This window comes from Ptychodera flava, chromosome 5, assembly GCF_041260155.1.
Source record: "Ptychodera flava strain L36383 chromosome 5, AS_Pfla_20210202, whole genome shotgun sequence".
In the NCBI taxonomy this organism is placed as follows: Eukaryota; Metazoa; Hemichordata; class Enteropneusta; family Ptychoderidae; genus Ptychodera; species Ptychodera flava.
The window spans coordinates 10,970,863-10,994,670 of NC_091932.1; the positions used below are offsets into that span (position 1 = coordinate 10,970,863).

Here is a 23,808-nt window from a genome sequence, read left to right on the forward strand (position 1 = left end):
TGGCCTGGAATTTTTGTTCTTATCACTTTGTAGCTCTCACCGAAAGGTTTAATTATGTTAAAATAATTGATTTAATTTGATTTGAAAAAGACAGACGTTGACTTTATGAAAACCTGGTAGTATTTTGATGATGATTATGTTATAAATGTGAAGCTTATTGTAACAATTATTCAACTTTATATACAACTTCCATATTGTACGATTTTTACATGATTCTAACCCAGTCATTCTTTTATCTTGTTCACATGCAATCATGGAAGGCGAATGTAAGTTATTTAATTGTGACTTCTTTGTATACACGAACGTCAAAAGCTTCAACATAGCAGTTCCTTTATTACTGATAATCAAATTCAATATGGTATGTATGTATGTATGTATGTATGTATGTATGTATGTATGTATGTATGTATGTGTGTGTGTGTGTGTACGTGTGTGTGTACGCGTACGTGTGTGCCTGTTAGGATGTGTGTGTTTATTCATGCATGCACGTATATATGTATGTGTGCGAGTGCGTGTTTGTGGTCCTAGTCATTGAAATGTATCTATTCTCTCCAATGCTATATGAAGGTTGTGAGTTCGATGAAGGCTACCGCAGACCACATAATGACCTGAACAAGGGACAAAAGAACATCAAAAACAGTCCTGAGGAGTGTTGCGAAGATTGTAGAAACACTGACGGCTGTGTTGCTTGGGTTCTAACACCAAAGAATCAATGTTGGTTGAAACACACCATCGGTGAAAAACAGGCAGGCTCTGGCTTCTATACTGGCACAATGACACGTAAGATAATTTTTTATGAGCTTGCATAATCGTTTGTTAGTCAGATGAAGGTCACCAACACAAAAATTAAGTGGATCTGTGAGACGCTTTATCGTAGACGCGGTGATGTAATATCCAACATGACAAGCAATTTTCTTGAATAATTTGTGGCGGCTTTCCCAGTTTGATTTCACTGCGGCAATTTAGTAGTTTTGCTGAATAACACTGAACGTGTCAATCTTGACGCATGTAGCATGCTAACAAGGTTAGCCTACCTATCCTGGGCAGCTGGTACCGCAACGAAGCAGTGGACAAGATAACCTTAAAGATGTCAACATTTTCTATTTTCACGGTTGACTTAGCAAATTATTCACACTGACTGACAATAATTATTTGGCGATTTCTGATGTCCCATTCCAACAATGATCAGAAGACATGTTATTTTCTTCTGTCGCCAAAAGGATCACTAAGATCGGAAAAAACTGGTTGCATTGTTATATGTCCCCGGCGTATGTTGGAGGCACAATAACACGTAAGATATACGAAATGTGCCCAATCATATTTATTAACAATATTCGCCTTCATGTTGACGAGAAATTTTCTCTTGATGCCAAACAAAAAAGAAATATACAGTTTGCATGAAGAAAAAGAAATGACTTTTAATGTATTAAAATTAAAAATATCCCACTACCCTATACAGCATTCAACTGGTTGTGACTCTATTGTGTTGTTATCCCTCCCAATCGCCTGCAATTTGTATAATTTCGACTTTTTGGTCTTTTTTCTGCTACATTTCTCAAAATACGTGTATATCAACGATGACAATTTCTGAAGTGTTACCTCAATTTTTGCGGCGTAAGCATGAATACAAAATAGTCCTGGCAGTGGCAGCACCTGGTATCAGCTGTATCTTTATACTGTTCCACAAACCGTCCAAATTAGAATGCTAGCTGATCTCAAGAAATAATGTTTTACTTATGTTACATGAAGGTTGTGAGATCGAAGGCGGCTACCGCAGACCAGGTAATGACCTGAATAAAGGACAAAAGAACATCAAAAAGAGTCCTGAGGAGTGTTGCGAAGATTGTAGAAACACTGACGGCTGTGTTGCTTGGGTTCTAACACCAAAGAAGCAATGCTGGTTGAAACACACCATTGGAGAAAAGCGAGCACAATCTGGCTACAAAACAGGCACAATTACACGTAAGAAATAACAGGGGGTGTATTTTAAAAAATGGCACTGTGCGAAAAAAAGTGACCCTTCGAATGTGTTTGCAAGAAAAAATGACGCTCTTCCATTTTAATGCACAAAAAACAGTGACTCTCCCCTGCGTGTCAAACTCAATCCGAATATATGATTTCTCATTCGACCTTTGAACTTAAAGAGTATACTTTTTAACATTTTCAAATAATCATTTTTATGAAAGGTTTCAAGTAATTTAATGAGAAAAGATCACATGTCACAATAAACAATCCTATCAAGTACTTGCAGACAGTATAATTAGCTATGAATATCCAAAGGGACAGTGGCTGTAATGTTTACCTTCATTTATTGTTTGGTTTGTAATTGTACAGAGAGACATATTATTGTTTCTCAAGAAACTTATTACAGCCCATAAGCCACTATTGAACAACCATTTACCTATAAATGGACAGTGAATCAACATTTTTGGTGAAATTTCAAAATCAAATTGCATATTTACATATGCACTTATAGTTACCCTATAGTAATCAAGTACATTTATGAGAATCATTTAATATCTATCAATGCACACATATTGGTAGTTCTATGTTGTAAAAAAATATTTATAGTTCTCTCATAGACCCCCATTTATAGTTAATTTTTTATAGGTGAAATTCAAAATAAAATTTCTTATTCACATGTGCACTTGTAAGCACCCTATTCTAATCAGTAAATTTATGTCAATTATCCAATGTCTATAAATGCACAGTTATTAGTAGTTTCATTTTGGAAAAAACTTTTAATCAAAATGTTCGGCTCATCACCTCATTGGCATTCACGTCTAAACAGAGATCTAACAATTCTACAGAAAACTACTCAATTTATAATGCCAAAACTCAGAAGCTCCTCCTGACAAGTTCAGCCGCTAGCTTAATTGGCTATCCATAGTCATATGACAAAAGTATTGCCACATTGTCGTCAGAGGTACAAAATATTGAAATCTCACTGTATAAGTTACACATTAACATTACGTTCTGGGATCTCCTTGTTTTCTTTTGCCTTAAGATTTGCGTAATTAAAAGATTGCGATAACAACATTAAACAGCTTGCAATTATCTAAACTGATCATGACGTCGGCTTCTAAGAAATCATGACACAATTGCCTTTAAGTAAAGGATTAAATATTACCAGGTGTTAGCCTTGAGAAGCTTTCGGTTTTAAGATAATCATGCGTTATCAAAGTATTTCTTTTGCACCTGGTACAATCAAATATTGGTTTATATTTGTATAAACATTCACTGGCATCACGCAAATACCCAACTTCATGACATCTTCATTCTTCCTCTAGAAAAAAGCGGTGCTTTTTGTTTTTAATATCACAATCTGTGATGGTAAAAGTCAGTCAGTGTTCATGTATTATTGCAATCTGTGATAGTAAAAGTCAGTGTTCATGTATTATACAGTAATTTGGTCCAGAGTTAATGTAAAAATACTGTGACACCTCCCCACTTCCATCATCAAAGTGGTGCTTTGTTTGTTTGTTTGCTTTTCCTTATTCTCCTTGTTGATGATGACAGTCATGTCTGTCTCTTAAAGTGAATTTGTACACACTTGACAGTTATTACACTAGACCATTGTACGATACATGAGTGAATCACAAATAGATCAACAAGGAGATTGAAGTGCGTTAGAAAAATCTAATATAAAAAAGACAGACTAATATCTACTTAAAGAGCAACTCCCTGTAGCTAAACGTCATTTATATTCTTGACAATGCATCTGCATTCTTATTGCAAACTCCTTGCCTGTGCTGAGCACTGAAGGAGTAAGGCAGAAGTTGTAGTGACCATCGTAACAAACGGCTGTTATTATTTTTCATGTTCTCCAGCCATTTCAATGGCTTGTGATCTGTTTGTATCACAACGGGTTTTCCATAAAGGTAGACATGTAGTTTCTTGACTGCCCAAACAATAGCAAGACATTCCTTCTGTATGATTGGATAAGACTCTTCTCTTGGTAAGAGTTTTCAACCTAGGTACATAATTGGGTGTTCTTAACCTTCATTGTCGACATGGCTTAGAACAGCACGAATTCATCTTTCTGAAGTATCAGTTTGAACAATAAACTCTGTGTCAAAAGTAGGACTGCCTAATTCTGGTTCGGACATCAAGTCTTCCTTCAAGGCATTGAATGCACTTTCGCATTATGTATTCCTAACAACATAATTTGGGTTTCCTTTGTTTGTGAAGTCTGTTCGGACACTTGAAACAGGTGAGAAATTAGGAATACATTTCCTATGATAGCTGACTTGACCGAGGAAGGCATACCTATGAAGCACTTGTCTGGTCTTAAGGTAAGCATCCCTAAAATGGTCAAAAACTGCCCTCAGATCAGACAATCCTATTTTTCCATCCAGCACTGTGCACGCTCATATCATCAAAATAGGCTTTGGCAAAGGTTTCATAAATATTTAAAATTCAATCCATAAGTCGCATATGTCACAGGAGCATTTTGCTTTCCAAACGGCATTACCAAATATTCAAATAACGGATTCCTTTCATGTTCCCATTGTGCTGCCTTTCTTCAATCTCCCTCTGAGCCCGTTTTTCTGCTATCTCTATTTTTTCTCTATTCTATTTTTTTTGCAATTGCAATTGAAATAATTGGTCGGCTGTTAGTTTTTGACTAGTTTGTTCTTACAAGGTCTTATCCTTAAGCAGCTTTCGGTTTTAAGATAATTATCAAAGTATTTCTTTTACACTTGGTACAATCAAATATTGGTTAATATTTCCATAAACATTCACTGGCATCACTTAAATGCCCAACGTCATGACAGAAGGAAAGCATAGTGTAAGGAGTTTATCAAATAAGGCTTAAATTTACAACATGGTATTCTTCTGGTCACTTCAGAAGGATGCAGTGATCATTAACCATGACGGGGAATCGTGAAATGATTACCTTTCAAAATTTGTACTCTGTTACGTCTTTCATGCGCCTTTAAGTTTTTTATCATAAATCATGCTTTTGAACACAATCTTAGTCTAATAATGAGATGCGTTGCACTTTCTACCATACCTGATTATCAGTTCTGTGAAATGAACACATAAGTGGATGATTAAAAGATAGGTAACCCTGAACATAAAGTTACACTACTCTTATCTCTAAACTATAAAAATCAGAAAATCCAGCCATATTCAATAGTATGTATTCAGTAATCTTATTTATTTTACCAACTTATGTACCTGCAGCGACTCAGCCGCCACCACCAACAGAAGCACCACCGCCACCACCAAAAACGGAGCCACCACCAACTGAAGCGCCCCCACCGCCACCGAAAACAGAACCACCACCAACTGAAGCACCGCCACCACCACCACCAAAAACGGAATCTCCAGCAATAGGTATGTTATCTTCGCTCGTCTCATTTTTCTCTACATTTAATACGGAAAAATAAGGCCGGTCATGAGATTTGTACTGAACTCCGTTTCGATATTAAATCTCAAAATAATCATGCGTGCAATTTTAATCAATTTGATATATGGTAATGCTTGACACAGTAAATACATGGAAAAGCATTTCTCACTCTGAATGTCAAGCTCATTTTGCAACAGACGGTCATAAAATTGTATAATTGGTTAAACCTTTTATTGTACACATTTTACTTGTAATTTACTTTCTTTTCTTCTAACTTGCTGACATATATTTACGGAAGGCGAGAGTAAGTCATTTTTTGTAATTTCTGAAGTCTTCGAAACTATGAGCATCAAAAGCTTCAAAATGCATGTTCACATCACTTTTATCAATTTTATTAAATGGTTCATCTATGAGGTCTATTAAATAAAATCCCTTGAATTCGATAAAAATATTACCAAATGTTTTTGCATGTTTAAAAAATTAGCATGTGAATTAAAGTTCACATTTTTTATTGCCGAACTCTTCTGTGTGTCAGGAGACCTAGTTATATTCCAAACTGTGAACTAATGTACAATTTAATATGAAATTACGTTTAAGTTTGTTGTCTAAAGGATATCAATTAAGATGCCTTGTCATTTCAGACACATTGTCAAGTTGAGGTTCAGCTATCGTTAAACTATTGTTTCTAATAATACTTTCCTTTTTCTATGATACAGCCACTATGATTCCGACTTTACCACGTGAGTATAATCACTTTATATGAATTGACAAACGATTGTTCTCTCCTAACAGGTAACACTAATTCGAGCTTTCCCTTACAGTTTATCTAGATGTGGACATTTTCAAATCATATCACCACTTGTCGATATGAATATTCCTATTTGCTACATATCTTTCCAAGCGCTTTGTTCTTTATCAGGTGGAATATTGGTGCCAAATTTCACTTTTATGCGATCAAGATTCAAATGATTAATTGACAAAGTAGACTGAAATCCATCACTGGAGGGCGCTTTCTACGCTCCTCCAACACCCTAAGAATGATGAATTTTTCAGCCAATGTGAAGACATAATCATATATGCTGTCCCTCACTGTACATGACTAATTAAAATGTTAGGGTTCAAATAAAATGTTAGGGTTCAAAAGTATTTCAGAAAATTATTTCACGAAGAACCAAGGGTTTTATCAGCTTTATTTCTGATAAATAGATCAAACTATTCTCTATAATTTATTTATTTATGTATGTATATATGTATGTATGTATGTATGTATGTATGTATGTATGTATGTATGTATGTATGTATGTATGTATTTATTTATTCATTTCTCTCAGATGGGTAGTCTATCTTACAACATTTTTACGATTTACATCACACAGCCGAAAGGAAGGACCTTAAACAAATTGAAAACTTATACAGGTAATTGAATGTAATCACAAGAAACAGCGAGAGACTCATTGAGACACTTCAACAATCGAACAGAAAAAAAATAACAATAAAAACGTCAATCCAGTGAAGAACCATCATGAACATGTTGTGGGGAAAATTGCGCAACTGGGTTTTTAAAGTGTTGCAAATTCTTAATGCTTCTTATAGGCAGTAGAATATCTTTCCAAATTGTAGTTGCACGATAGATGACCTTTGTCCAGTATTTATAAAAAATTATAATTTTTTAATAAATCATTAAACATTTATAATAAATTAGTATGAATAACAGTTACTTGATCCACGATTATTCAAAATTTTTATATAGGATACATAAAGGAACTGGTTTAAGGAATCAGACGCTTCACTTTTTAGAAGTGAGAAAGTTTCTAACAGCAATCAAACAGTCAGACGAATGCGAAGGTCAACTGGTAACATTTTACGACGCGAGAAAGGAGTTTTTGTTGATATTATGACATTAACCTCAAGTACGACTTTACAAGCCTGTTGTTGAAATTCGTATATCAAGCGAAGGTTCGCCTTTGTTGTATTGCCCTACACACTGCAGAAACAATCAATTGCAGACAGAAAATGTCGTTAAGGGACACAGTTTCCTTAAAATTCAGAATCTGATATACAATTTTATGCATCCATTATCGAGATGAGAATCCCAACTTCAGGTACTGTCAATATCAATGCCAAGAATGGTGTGATAGAAAACATTTATAATGTCATATTTCTAATGCTTCCATGAACATATACATTTGAATCAATCACATGATTAACTTTTGGACGTGACGCTATAACCATACTTATGGTTTTGGACGTATTAGCTGACATAGCTTTGCTAGAAAACCGAGGAAGAAACCGGTGTAATATCGTTAAGGAATTTTAATTCATTGTCCTCGATATTGGTGCCTGATCCGCTTCAGCGAATATGTGTAAAGTTACCAACTTTAAGACGTAGGGAAGTCAAAGATAAAAATAAAACAAAATAAAACAAAACATAACAAAATTGAACCCTGTGGAAAATTAGAGACAAGTGTCAGAGTTTTAGAATTTTCTCTTAGATACTTAACGAATCGATTACAGCCGTTCGCATTAATTGATTGCCACCTCACTACTTCTGAACCACTGCCATAAGATAACGCCTAAACTACAAATCTCGCGCATCAGCCAGAACGGCCGACCAATCGAAAAGAGGCTTTTCACCGTGAAACCGTGAAGCCACTGATCGGCTGCTACTATCTCTACTACCTTAACATGGTCTCAACATAGACTGTCTTTGGCCTCAATATAGAGAGTCTTTGGCCTCAATGAACTGGCGAACTGTCTTAGTGCATCCATTAGTGTACGTAAATGTTAAGCAATTAAACATGCAGTTCTGTATCCGTGCAGTTTTTTACGGCACTGTGGCTTCCATTCATCAGTGGCCACTGTATATAAATAAAAGTGCAGGACTTGATTTTCTTTAGCATTTATTCGGATGTAGTGAGGCGACTATCAACTAATGAGAACGGCAAAGAACGGGTAGAGGTAGAAATATCCCCATCTCTACGTCTGATTACATTCTAATCGTTTAATAGTCAACGCCAACAGGCACAAGTGCGGGAACTACAGATTCAGGACTTGAGCACGGGTTAACAAGATGAGAATTATTGTTGGCAAAAAACTAAGCTTCTGAAATATTTTCGGCCAGGTTACATTAACTGTTCCCAAACATCCTATTTCCTGTTCTTTCAACCGGGCAAATCGAACCTTGAACAGGTATGTTTGGCGTGAATGCATATAATTCATTTCTTTCAAGTAATTTTATTTACTACCATTTGCAGTAATAGAGCGCGAAGCCATTGCAGTGAACTGCAATAAAACTGCTTACACTAATTAGTTTCAGCTATAGCCGTGGCCACTTTGGTGTTGAACAAGGCTACTTGATAAAGACCAAAAAGTCTGCTTGTACAAAGGCAAAACTAGCTCTGTCTGAGGCTCGAGTTGTAAATGAGAGTTTACGATTGGCACCCTGTGTTCAAGATTAAGATACAATGTAACATTACCATGCACTGGTCCATGTACAAATCTTTTTTATTTCAACTTCCCCAGACAAACTGTCTGCATGGGACATACAATGTTGTCGACTTTGCCAGCTGGCTACAGCTGAAACTAATTAGTGTGAGCAGTTTTATTGCAGTTCACTGCAGTGGCTTCGCGCTCTATTACTGAAAAGGGTAGTAATTGATCTTCCCAGCTTGCGAGTTTCCTCCTGGTCTCCACAATGTGGCGCAGGGCAGGCCAACTGCTCAGAGCTCCGATAGATCCAAAAAAGATTCTGGATCGGAAAATGCAGTTGATGGAGACTTCAATACTGATGCAAACTCTGGTTCATGCTCTTGGACAAACAAAGAATACCAACCTTGGTGGACAGTGGACCTGGGAGAAACTTACGACATCTATGAAGTTGTTATCACCAACAGACAGGATTGCTGTCGTAAGTAAACATGACGAACATGCTTAAACACAGAAATAATTATTGGCTGAAAGTATCATAGTTCTGAACAATATTTCTTTTTGTCATTTATAATACGTAACTAGAAATTGACAAGAAGGTGCTTCAAGTCGAAAACATTGCATGTTTTTCTTAGGGAACTTTCGATCACAAATGGGTTTTCTTCCATTATGTTATTCTCTAAATATTCGGTTTCCTACCCAGACCGGTAATGCGAGTAGGAAGATTACGTCAAGCAGGAACTTACTATGATGACTTGCTTTCACAAGTGAGTTTCAGATGCCGGTAAAAACACTAGATAGAAGTTGTTTTAAACTTGTGCTGCAGCTGGCGGAGGAACTCATGCAAGTTTTATAAGAACTTTACTATATGTTCAACAACCTCAACTAGCCGTTGTTATGAGAACGTAAATAAAGTGAAGTCATCAATAATAATAGTTCATCCAGTTTTTCTCTTTTTCATTTCTTTCAACATTCCTTCATTCTTCATCCTCCTTCTTAATTGATGCTGTTAAGTTTATGGACTGATAGAATTCATAACAGTGAAATAAATAGCATTACCATAGATGCATATATATCAAACTTACTAACAAAATTAATTTTTTCTACTCTTTAAGCTTTCCGTCTGAAGAATGCCGAGATCCGTGTTGGTGACAGTGAAACCTTCGAGGATAATCCACCTTGTGGAATGATGATACTTGGGAGAATGGTGAAGGAAAATCCAGTCCATGTCAGATGTGGTTGTGAGACTCCAATGCGAGGGCGATACGTCAGTATACAGCTGATTGATAGAACGCAGATGCTGACCTTGTGTGAGGTAGAAGTAATGGTTACCTAGATACAAGGCTGGCATCAAGCGGGACCATTTTAAACAGAAGAGACGAGCTATACTTTATGCATGCTAACGATGATGATGTCGGGTGAAGGGCTTCTTTATTTAACCTGAATTGGATAGTTTTAGAATGAATGACATTGAACGTGTCCATTTTGTTCTTGGTAACTTCTTGAGAATAAAGAACTTATAGCAATCTGCAGCAAAAGATCGTCAAATAAGATTACTTCTTTCTTGTCCCTTGCATCAGAAGGCATACGAAGTATTGATAACCTACCCAAGGTGTTCGTTTCACATGTATTACCCTCGTTGTTATGTATAGAAAATCGCTGAAATTGGAATTGCAGCCTTTGACTGTTCATAATAACTAATGCTTTCATGTCAAAAGCTGAATCATAGAACATAACATTGAGTCTGCTGAACAGCAGTTTATCGATTGATATGGTTTGCCAGAAAGATAATTGATAAGGTGAGTGTACAAATTGAAGCAGTAAACTAGGTTACATGACGTCGACAAACATTTGCCCTTCTTCAGGCAGTCCTACATACATGTTACCGTATAGTTCCATCTTTAAGCTAAAATTCATGATTTTTCAATCTGAAATTTTGTTTCGCGTTCACCCCAAGTTCTAAAATAGAAAGGCCAATGAATATAAATCCAAAGATTAATTTCCAATAACTAGATGACGTTTGTTACAGTGACTACGTTTGTTTGCTTCATACATAAATACATACACACATACATACATACATACATACGTACGTACATACGTACATACATACATACATACGAACATACATACATACATACATACATACATACATACATACATACATACATACATACATACTACAGAGGTTCACATGTGAATGTAGATCAAAATTAGCTATTGCTCCAAAAATGTACACACAAACATATAATTGATGGAAATTAATCATTGAGATGACGTCATAGAACCAAAATGGCAACCGAAAGTTACACAATGGCCGGTTATGAAGTTCACTCTGTTTGTTACAATAGCTCATTTAGGTGACAAGATGATGGTTTAAAGGTAATGTACAATTTCTATTAATATTCCAGAAACTCAAAATAAAAGATAAATTTACCAAAACTTGGCCAATAAGTTCAACACAAGTAACAAACTCTTACGAGATTAATGATTATTAAACAATGGTCTGTGTTTGAAAAATCGATTCGATATAAAAAGAAATGAAGGCAGAGTTACACAATGGTTCTACCTTTGCTTGTGATACAACATAGTGAGTAGATCAATGTGGTTTCGTGATAAGGGAAACTTGGTGAATAACCAGTGAATCGATAGTGCTTTGACCCTCGTAATGTGACCTTGGTCCATGAAAAAAAGGTTTTGTGTCGGTGATTCTTCTAAGCGACGTTTCGGGCCAAAGTTGGGTCCCTTCTTCAGTCATTTGAATGGTTTTGTTCAAATGGTTTTGTATTCCCACATGCTCAGTTTGATGGTAGCCATTGTTCATCAAAGAGAGAAGCTAAGATCATTATGTTGTGGTCTGATTGTTGCGTGAATTGTTGCTCAGACCGTTCATTTGTACTCTTCTTGTGTTTGAATTTTGCTTGAAGGAGGATATTTTGTATGATTTCCTTCCTTTTATACGTTATTATAGGTTTTCTGGAAAACCATGGCCAGCGTGTAATGGCCCTTCAGTATTTTCCAGTTTCTTATCACATTTGATGAAGTGGTGCTGAGAAGTTTTTCGTTACATCATTACTCTTATGTTTGTTGATGAAGGATGGCTGACGTTTTATTACAGTAACTTCTTTTTGATACAAGCTATGTCTTTCATTTTGTGTTTTCTCGTTGCTGAAGTTTTTGCGTTGAGATATTAACCTTTTCATGAAGTCCATATTTTTTTGCATGTACGAACATATCTGAGTAATTCATCTTTAATGAAGCATTTGAAGGTTGGTGGCAGATAAATATCGTCGTCAGGTTTTGTGTGGGTTTTAAAATCGAGCCATCTCTGTCGATTGCGTATCTGACATTTGAAGACCACAAGGGCAAGGCATGAGATTTTGTCGATAGAATGTTCAGTTACGAATTCCCAAGTTGAAAGTAGGATGCATGGTGTTGCACTCCTCGACAAATGCTCTGAATGTTAGAAGTTGATGTTCTGTTACTGTGTAAATCATGAAAATGTCACCTTTTAAATTTCCATACGAATATTTGACCGGATTTGGGATTTAATATAACTTTTTATGATATGTGATATCAGCAATTTCTTGTGAGCTGCATCCATAGATTTTTTGGTCTTTTTCTCATTTGAATTAAATTATGTTGCGTTTCAGAATGATCGACAGTAAGGCTTCCATGTACGTTGTTGGTGGGTTTTTTGTATCGTATCAGATGGCTGGTACTGTTTCAGAGTCCAACGCTACGATCGCTGCATTTATGACTTCATTTTTGGCGTGTTTTTCTTCATTGATACCACGTCTAGTGTTACCAGTATAGAGTTTGCTTTTTTATTGATTCTAACTAGTTAATGAAGTTTCTGTGTCCCTGACATATGAAAGTCGTCTTTGAACGATTGGTTTTATGACAAAGTCTAGAAATTCTGATATTTGGTTTATTGGGTTCGAGCAGCCATTTCTATTGAGACGTTGGGAGATGATTGTTCCTTTTGCTTGGGTTTTGTGTATTTTTAGCAGGAGATACCATCGTTGTGTACAAATTATTCTACTTATGAGAATGGGGAAACTGTAAATCACCTCGTCAATGATGTCGCAGATAAATGATTTCAAATGAAATAGTGTACATTTCGCAGCTGTCTATAACTTTCTTTAGCGTCATTTGTCGTATTCACAACTGCCATGCCTCTTCCTTTATTGATGGGTTTTATTGAAATTTGTTTGTTCTTAGACACATTGTTCAGAGCAGTCTTTTCTGCTAGAGTCATGTTCTTTCTGATGTGGGTTGCGAATGGACTTTCCTCTATCGATCTAAGTTGCTTCGAGACAGTTTTACAAATTTTGGGTTTTCCGCTGTTAGTAGTGTCGTACATTGACTTATGTTAGAACAGATGTCTGATTGATTGACTATTTGTTTCTAATGATGATGCACAATCTTACGATGCGAATAAATTTGTTGATATCTCATACGACAATTTTTCTGTATAGACACTTCGGAGCGGGAATGAATTTCAAGCCTTCGCTTAATACTTTGATTGCAACATTTGTTAAGGTTTGATTTGCAAGATTGTTGATGAATCTGAGAATCTTTCTGAGTTCTTGTCTTTGTTTAACTTTCTATTTCTGTTTATGTTCTTCCTGGCGTGTTTTTATGTTTATGGTTTCCAAACAGCAACACAAGACGAAAAACGAAAGGCAAACGCTTTTAATAAAATTCACGAAAACTGCAAAAAGTAAGCTAAGCTAGTTTCAAAAGGCGAAACAAGTCTTCTCTTTGTTCACAAAACCCTTACCAAACAGTCTTTTTAAGCCAGCACATCCTCCAAAAAAGAACTACTGTGGCACAAAAGTACGTGTCTGTCACCACACATCGAGACATAAAAACCAAGAAAATTCAACAAACGAAAAAGGCTTCTGAAACAAAGGAAGGAAAAGACCAAAATCATACACATAAAACCTTTTTTTCAGGGCCCAAGGTCACATGACAAGGGTCAAGGCATGATTTATTCACCAGTTTCTCGCTATGTTTTTCGTTATCATGAAATCACACTACTATTGACCTACGCACTATAAGTAACACGTTCAAAAGTAGAACCGCCGGGTAAAGTTGCCTTAATTTCCTTTAGAGTGATTCAATTTTTCAGACAGAGGCCATTGTTAAATAATAAATAATTTCATAATAGTTTGTAATTTGTGTTGAGCTTATCGGCTAAGTTTTAGTACATCTATCTTTTATTTTGAGTTTATGGATCATCAAGACAAATTGTACATTACCTTTAAACTATCATTTTGTCAGTAAATGGGCTATTGTACTAAGCATAATGAACTTCATAGGCTATTTTGTAATTTCGGTTGCCATTTTGGTTTTATGACGTCATCAAAATAATTAATTTGCATCAATTATATGTTTTGTCTGTAATTTGGGGTGTTAATTTCAGTTCACACACTAAAATGCTGGGAACAGGCTTAATTAACAGCATTTGAACATTTTAAGACGATATTATTTGGGACATTTTGAATTCGGTCGGCCATTTTGGCTTTATGACGTCATCATAATAATTGATTTGCATCGGTTTCATGTTGCATTTGTAATTTGGGATGTTTGTGTCAGTTTATTAAAAAAAATATTGAAAACTGCCTGAATTAGACGTAATTTACCATTTTTAAGCGTTATAATGGCGGTCATTTGAATTTATGACGTCATCGAACCTTTCCGGTGGCCCAATATTTTAGTTAATTTTGATCTACATATATATACAAACATCTGTTGCTAATTTGGCACTTTTGTCATCCGTGTAACGATATTTTTGTAGCCACCTGACTATACATAGATACATACATAGATACATAGAAACATATATACATAGATACATACATAGATACATACATAGATACATACATACATACATACATACATACATACATACATACATACATACATACATACATACATACATACATACATACATACGTTCATGGTGGTTGTCTGATTTTCTTTTCAAAATTTCAAAATTCAACCAGTAATAAACGTGTAAAATTATTATGTATACTTCCTTTTTTAGAAAAAACATGCTTTCAGCAATTTTAGACCGGAGATATTTTTCACTTATTGGGAAATTTGTTACATCAAAATCCATGTACTTTGTCGGACAGCGAAGCAGTAATAGATTTAGTATAGCCATAGTAAAGTAAAAAACGCTAAAGATTATTACTTGCTTCACAGTATTGTAAAATTTCTGTAATGCTGAGTTTTTGAACACTTGAAGGAGATGGTTGTTAACACTCCGTGTTCAGGTTTACAACATCATTGTTAATAATATGATCACTAGTGTTAACAATATCTAACATCTACATTTTGAAAGCGTAAAGACGCGTCCGCATTTTTTACTGTGTAGGTACTATCAATTTGCTTGAGACGACTCATATTGTTAAACACAGGGTCTTTGGATATAAAACCGTAAAAACATATCACATATAATTGTAGCTGTGATTATGCACCAGTGCTGTGGCTTATCGACTGCCTGGTTCTGTAGCGCTGACCCTTGACCCGATCGCGAAGCCCCAGCTCCGCTGCGTAATCACAGCTAGGTAAGTGGATGTTTTTCCCGGTAATATAATTGTTTTACACATTAACAAAACACTTCAAAAATATTATGCTAACGTGACGATTTGTCTGATCATGGAGCTGATAGCGTGTTGTAATTTGTCACTTGGCATTAAATCAACCAAAATGAAAAGATGACATATCGAACTTAGTGTTCTTGGGTTACGGCTATTTACGAGCATGGGAGCAAATCAAACTGAGTGTTCTCGCACCACTCGACGGACCAATTGCTGAAAAAATCGAGTTTTTTTCAAATAAAAAAACTTGAGGGCGGACATGTAACTTTCACTTGGGATAGATTTTACCCTAAAGCTTACAATGAATCATAATCTTGATTGTTTAGTCCAGGCACAATGGTCAGTTAAAATTGAAGTTTGACTTGTGCCGTCGAGCAGCATTGATTTGCGTGGGTCAAGTAACCTTAATGTATACTAATTCATGATTAATTTATACTAATTTGTAACACATTTATTAAAATTTATAAGTACTGGACAAAATCAACTACTGTGCAACTACAATTTTGAATGATATTCTACTGTCTATAATAAACATTGGGAGTTTGCAACTTTTATTAAGCTAAGTGGCGCAATTTTCTCCACAACAAATTTATGAACGACGGTTCTTCACCGGATTGACGTTTCTATTGTTATATGCTTTTTCTGTTCAGTTGTTGAATTGTCTCAAGGAGTCACTCACTGTTTCCAGTGATTATATTCAATCAAATGTATTACATTAGTTTTCCATTTCTTCCTTAGGGTTATGATGTTAAGTGTAATATATATTGTAACCCAGACTACGCACTTGAAATAAATAAATAAATAAATAAATAAATATATAAATAAATAAATAAGAATAATTTGATCAATATATCTGAAATAAAGCTGATAAAACACATGCTTCTTCGTGAATATTTTTTTCGTATTACTTTCAAACCCTAACATTGTTAATTAGTCATGTACGGCGAGCGACGGTATTACTCTGTCGATGAATCATTTGAATGTTGATCGCATAAAAGTGAAAGTTAACACCCAAATTACATCTGATAAAGAGCAAAGCTTTAGGAAAGATATGTAGTAAAATAGGAATATTCATATCGACAAGTGTTGACATGATTTGAAGAGGTCTACCTCTAGATAACTGTCAGGGACTGCTCGAATTAGTTGTAACTGTTAGGAGAAAACAACATTTTGTCAATTCATAAAAAGTGGTTATATTCACTTGGTAACGTCGGAATCATATAGTGGCTGCATCATTGACAAATGAAACTATTATGTGGGACAATAGTTTAACGATAGCTGAACCTCACCCTGACCATGTTTCTAAATGACAACGCATCTTAATTAATATCCTTTTGACATGATCAAACTTAAGCGTAACTTCATTTTGAATTTAAGCAATAACCCCCGACGCAGAAGGGTATACACGAGATTTTGATACAATGTGCGACATATAGCACGAGCCGACAGGCGAGTGCTATATGGAGCGAGTTGTACCAAAATCGAGTGTATACCCGACCGCGAAAGGGGTTATTGCTATTATATTATATCAACTTGCGTGTCTTTGTTGTCTTGTTTGGGAATTTTCGTCACTTTAAGCCCCAAATGCAGAAAACGGATGTCTGAGAGATCGAACGTCAGAAATTCTGCGCCCGAGACCGAACATTTTTAGCTCACGTGTTTACACGTGGGCTAATGTCATAGCGATGTCTCTCTGTCCGTGTGTGTGTGTGTGTATATGTTAGTGTGTATGTGTGTGTCTGTCTGTTTACACGATAACTCAAAAACGCCTGAATAGATTTAAGTCAGATTTGTACACAGGTACCATATGCTACTTGCAAGAAGTGATTAGATTTTGGTTAGTGTTGCTTGCATATTAATGAAGTTATGCAATATCATTTTTCCGTACAATGGTTTCCCTATGGAGACGGTAATGACAGTGTAGACATATATCAAGAAATACCGCACAAAATTTCATGAAACTTTTCACAGATGACAATCTCATAACATAATGATTATACTGTGAGTGTCATGTCAATTATCTGCTCATTTGCATATTTAACGATTTTTTTGTTATTAGTGGCATAACTCTGAAATTCCTGCACCAAACTTGATGATACGTGCAACAAATATTGATCTGATATATATCTAATTATACTTAGAAGCACTAGGCCGTGACAAGTTAATAAATAGCTCATTTGCATATTTTATGATGTTTTATAATAAGTCATATAACTCTGATATAACTGCACCAAATTTGATGAATCTTGCTGCAGATACTGATCTGACTGATATCTAACTGTGGTGTAAAGCACTTAGTAGTGTCAAGTTAATTAAGGGTTCATTTGCATATTTAATGAACTTTGTAATTAGGTATATAACTCTGAAATTACGGCACCCAAGTCAGTGAAATCTGGTACAGATATTGATCTGATAAATATCTAATTGTACTGACAAGCGTTTGGCAGTGTCAAGTTAACAAATAGCTCATTTGCATATTTCATGAAGTTTTGTAATTAGTCATATAACTCCAAAATAAGTAAACCAAATTTGATGAATCTGCTGCAGATACTAATCCGATAGATATCTAATTGTGGTGTAAAGCATCTAGTTGTGTGGAGTTAATTAAGGGGTCATTTGCATATTTAACGAACTTTGCAATTAGTGATATTACTCCAAAATTACAGCATTACATTTGATGAAACTTGCTACAGATATGGATGTGATAAATATTCAATTGTACAGAGAAGCATTGGGCGTGTCAAGTTAATAATTACCTCATTAACATATTAAATAAAGTTTTGTAATTAGTTATTTAACTCTGAGAGTACTGAGCGAAAGTTGATGAAACCTGCTACATATAATGATATAACAGATATCTGATGGTTCTTATTACATGCCTCACACGGGTGTCCATTATTTTGGTATGACTTGGGTTTATTGACAGGAATATTGAAAAACATAATATAATAAATCCTCGTCAGAGATGCTTACTCTGGCAGTAGACCGTATATGCAACTAGTCTTATCAGAAGTCTGTCTTCCACTCCGCGTCGTGTGCTCAATTGAACTGCTGTCAGAATATACACTGTCTGTCTTTTTTCTTGTGTTTTGGTTAGTGATTAATATGGGGTATATGCAAATGTTGCGTAACATGTCCTTGCTCGTCGTCTTTTGAGACAGGTCAAAGGTACAATTGATTTGCTTGTCGTTGTTTGAGACAGGTCAAAGGTACAATTGTTTTACACAATTTTATAACAGTCAAAAAGTATGCAGTAATTTATATCATACTGTATTATTTCATGCGTCCAGTAGTGTCTGATAAATGTCAATACATCTCGAGTCATCAGCAGTCAATTTCAATGCTTGATAAATAAGTTTGTAATTTTGTCAAACTCAAAATCTGTACAAGTCATTCATATAACACGTCACTCCTTTCATTCAGGTGTCACATTAGCACTCGTTGTTCTGTTGAGTAAATGCTAAAATTTTCTAGTCTGTTCACCGGATATCAACACGTGAGCACATTCAGTTCATATCTGGTTATAAGGGACTGGTCAGTTTCTTTGGCCTGGGGGGGGGGGCGGTGGATTATTTTTTGCCGACGTCAAAATGTGGCTGACCCCCCTATTCCAAATTTTGAAAACAGGTTGACCCCCCTATTCCAAATTTCGAAAACAGGTTGACCCCCCACCCGCGCGACAACGGTTAAAAAAGGTGTACATAAATTATATTATATATATATATATATATATAAATTAAATATATATATAGAGATAGAGAGAGAGAGAGAGAGAGAGAGAGAGAGAGAGAGAGAGAGAGAGAGAGAGAGAGAGAGAGAGAGAGATATTTTACATATATTTTAAACAGTAATTCTGTGTTTTAATGAAATTGTTGACATGTCAGTTGTGAGATAGGAATTTCAAAATGTCAATCTTAAAGTTTGAATACAGTACATTTTGAATGAGCTGTGAATGTGTTACGCACTTTCTATGCTTAACCAGATGTCCTGACCTGTTGTACAGAAATGGATGTCAATCATTAATATTAAAGAGGAAAAAGCAGTAAATCAAAAACTTTGATTGGTGTTAAGACTTGCCAGCCATCCAATTAAATCTGCTTAGGAACCATAGAGAGGTATTTTAGCCAAATCTGATGTGTGCAGTGTCTGAGAGGACCTCTTCTCTTAACATTGAAACCATAAAAGCACAGCTAATAATGAGAAAACTGCCTTTTTTAACTGTTATTTTGGTCATTAAAAAAGCATCTTTCTACAGAAAAGCTGAGACACAAAGGAAAATAGTTGCATCAATGAGAAGGAAAGATATCTTGTCATTTTTCTATCTCTAAAATAAGTCATTGTATCAAATATATTGTGAAATATTTGTGCATGTTGCTTTCTCATACTGAATTCTCATAGAGAAAACAGAAAAGCATCAGGAATTTGTCATGATTTTCATATGTACTGCAGATTTCATAATTCACTTAGCTTACATCAAGATATCTCTGACATATAGCTCTGATTTATCAAAGTATGGCACTCGAAGGGCGCGCCGAAAAATATGAAATATCCTGATATCTCTGATATATATGTCTTGTATATTAAAGTCATGCACCGGAAGTACGTGCTGAAAAATGTCTGATATATTAAAGTAATGTGCTCAAAGAGCACGCTGAAAAATATTAAACATACTGATATCTCTGATTTATGTATGTTAAAGTCGGGTGTGCTGAAAAATATGTCTGATTATTAAAGTTACACGCCGGAAGGGCACGCCGAAAAATGCAACTGAATGATGAAATTTGTGGCTGACACGATGCATTTTAGGCAATGATGAGCCTGTGTCAAAATTCATAAACACACTGACCCCCCCTACTGGGTATTTCAAAAACATGTTGACCCCCCCCCCTTATCACCAAAGTCAAAAAACAGGGTGACCCCCCCCCCATGAATCCACCGCCCCCAGGCCGAAGAAACTTACCAGTCCCTAAGTTTGCATTACGTTTACAACAGACGCACACAGTATGCTACGATAACATACGGATTACGTTCATCAACATTGAATTTTATTCACATGCAACGCAAACACTAACTTGTGACCTGCTACAGACACAGAAAATGGGTCAAGAGTTCAAATCACAGGAAAAAGTAACAATTTTTTCGTAAATTTACAAAAGAACGATAGTCGTAGCTGTTTTAGCATACTAAAAATAGATTTGTCTAATCATCATATTTTGTACCGATGCGTCGACCATCGCAACATCCAATCTTGGTACAGTGAGGTTACAGGCGCAGTTTTAAATGATGGATAATTTGGACGTTATTATTCGAGTAAACAGGCAATTTTGAAATAATCCAGACTAGGGATGACAGCAACTGTGACCAACAGTTTTGCAGAATGTGCTGCCAGGTTCAGCGAGAGCTGGACGCTGACACTGCGCCAGTGAGGAGACAATCCCTGTTTAACCATCAGGTCAAGACCACAACCAGACACAGAATGTCGGAGATAAACGGCGCGCTGCACCGTTGCCCTAATGCAACGATTCGTGTTCATCAAACCCAAATGTGTTCCTTCAGAGGTGTCTTTCGTCATTGACCCTAACTTATTTTCACCAAGAGGTGAGTTATAGACTCATACTTTTATCTTTGTGTCGAAATTCGGACTTCGGTCTTTGAAACAAAGCGGACTGTTTTGGAGTAAGTTTTAATAGGTACGTTCAAATGCACCGACTGGGCAATTTTCGAAAATGCTGGTTAAGGGGCCCGTTTTAGCACTGCTAAAACAGTAATTTAGCATCGGTGGAATGAGCCCTTGTCCAATCAGAATGGCGCATGGTAGCATGATATAATATAATAAAGCAATAAAGCACACCTAGCGATGGTATACCACGAGATTTTGACCAGTTCGCGACATATATGCACGAGCGATAGCGAGTGCATATAGCGAGTGCATATATGAAGTGAACTGGTCAAAATCGAGTGGTATACCGTTGCTGCTATTACATCATACCAGTATATTGAAATTCTGGCGTGGAACGTCATAAACGGAGTTTTGCTCCAGCTGAGAGCTCGCGCGTATGCCAGCCGTGATATATCACCAATATACCACGGTTCTTTTCGCGTCTAGACCAAGAGAATGCTGTATTTGCACCATCAATATACTGTTATGATATAATTAAGCAATAAAGTACACCCAGCGATGGTATACCACGAGATTTTGACCAGTTCACGACATATATGCACGAGCGAAAGCGAGTTCGTATATGAAGTGAACTGGTCAAAATCGAGTGGTATACCTTCGCTCGGTGTGATTTATTGCTATTATATAATAACAGTATATTGAAATACTGGCATAGAATGTCGAAAAAGGATTTTGGCTCTTGCCGAGAGCTCGCGCGTGTGCCAGCCGTGGTATATCGCTAATAAACAACGGTTTTTTCGCGTCTCGACCAATCAGATCGCTGCATTTGCGCCATCAATATACTGTTATGATATAATGTGAATTATATCATACCAGATCGATGGTGCAAATACAGCGATCTGATTGGTCGAGACGCTAAAAGAACCCCGGTATATTGGCAATATACCACGACCGGCATACGCGACAGCTCTCAGCTTGAGCATAAATCCGTTTATGACGTTCCACACCAGAATTCGCTATCGCTCGTGCATATATGTCGTGAACTGGTCAAAATCTCGTGGTATACCATCGCTTGGTGTACTTTATTACTTAATTAGATCACATTTTGGAATATAACTGGGTCTCCTGCCACACAGAAGGGTTCAGCAATAAGAAAATGTGAACTTAAATCTAATATTTGATAATGTTGTTAATGTTGTGGGTGTAGAGGTAAGAACAATATAACTTATGTTCACTGCAGTGCATCTTTTAATTTTCACTTATGTGTTTATTTCGAAGTATTGATATTCAGGTATATGGTAAGTAGAAAGTGCAACACGTCTCATTATAGACTGACATTTTCTTCAAAAACTTGATTAGGATTGAAAAGGTTGTGGTGCATGAAAGATGTAACAGATAACAAATTTTAAAAGTAATGTTTGAGCGATTCCTCCGTCATGGATAATGATAAATGCATCTTCTAAAGTGGCCAGAAGACTTCCATGTTGTATACTTTCAGATGTATATGATAAACTCCTTACAAAATTTCTTCCCTTCTATATGATAATTTTCAGGAACTAGCTAAACGTAGGTCAATTTAAAAGCAATTTTGTTGCAGCATAAGATAGAAGGTATTTGATATTTCAAAGAGATCAAAGTTCTTAGATGCATTGTACTTTTCAAATGGAATAATTTTATGAAGCAGCAAATCTTTGCATTACTTGAGCTTGTTAATTGAATACGGTGCCATACGTCCGACCCTTTGTTAGTCTCTACCCGTCTATGTCGCTGCCTGAGTGAGTGTGTGTGCCTCCCAAAGTCTCCCCTTAACAATGCATGTGTGCGTGGGTGTGTGTGTGTGTGTGTGTTGACTGACGTACCCCTTTCTCCATGCTAAAAATTATGATAAAAATACAATCTATGAAATACTGATCAGCGGTAATGTCAGCTTTCAATCCCTAGCCTTTGTGATTCCGAAAGGCCATAACAAAAAATGTGTATAAAAAGGTGTATTTGAAATTCAATATATATAAGAACATAAGGCCAAGAAGTACTGTAACTTCATAAAAGATGCAACTTGTTTGACAAAATATGTTGAAGTTACAATTCCGTTTCTGTTCAAATATTGATATCGGAATCTAAATATTTGACAAGCAATACATTTTACACTCTATTTTTCGATATTTGAAAGCCAGTACTTTTAACATCCACGATTGTCTACTTTCCACTTATGGTAACGGAAACATATGCGGGTAGAGTGGATGGCGAATTCTCCATTTATTTATTACCTTGTCAACTTTATTTGAATAGTATGTGACCGGCAGAGAAAGACCACGCATAAACTTAAATGCCTGAATCTCATATTAGAAAGGTCTAAATCAAACTGTATTACATACAGAACGATCATGCTTTTGTCGGAAAAAAGCTCAAAATGAACTTATAAGCACCCAAGTAAATATGAAATCTTCAACATGTCTGCACAAAAATTAGCCAGAGGCATGTACAGCAAGCGGTTGTATTTTCGTATGCAAATAAATGCCTCATTGACAATGCCAGGATCACAGAATAGGTAAAATCAGTATCAGAGATTAAACTAACAATCATTCAAGTTATTTTAGTTGACCTATTTATATCTGGTAAGATATTTGCGTCCTTCATACCTATTATATTTGCGATATTAGTCCCGAAATATGACACTAAACTGGTCCAATAATCATTTTCATCCAAGGTAATATATTACCAGGTCAATGGGGCATTTGTGCTTTACAAAGTTAAGTAGGACCATCTTGAACCACAGATAGTGGTGGTAGCAG

At 36.0% G+C, this 23,808-nt stretch overlaps 2 protein-coding genes across 2 annotated transcripts in view; one reads left to right on the forward strand and one right to left on the reverse strand.

The window, feature by feature from the left end:
* The window catches only part of LOC139132701 (uncharacterized), a 220,793-nt gene that overhangs the window by 12,324 nt on the left and 184,661 nt on the right, over nt 1-23,808 (reverse strand). The window lies entirely within an intron of this gene.
* Nucleotides 254-10,320, forward strand: LOC139132617 (uncharacterized). The gene is made up of 6 exons (XM_070698893.1): nt 254-266; nt 568-780; nt 1,750-1,962; nt 5,191-6,096; nt 9,024-9,263; nt 9,898-10,320. Exons 1-4 carry the CDS (start codon nt 254-256, stop codon nt 5,394-5,396), a joined length of 645 nt encoding a protein of 214 aa, XP_070554994.1. The 3' UTR covers nt 5,397-6,096; nt 9,024-9,263; nt 9,898-10,320.

What these genes read in the sequence shown, in the direction of transcription:
- LOC139132617 (XM_070698893.1), top strand. An exon ending in CTATACTGGCACAATGACAC is followed by an intron (nt 781 to 1,749) that starts GTAAGATAATTT and finishes TGTTACATGAAG; the next exon opens with GTTGTGAGATCGAAGGCGGC. An exon ending in CAAAACAGGCACAATTACAC is followed by an intron (nt 1,963 to 5,190) that starts GTAAGAAATAAC and finishes ATGTACCTGCAG; the next exon opens with CGACTCAGCCGCCACCACCA.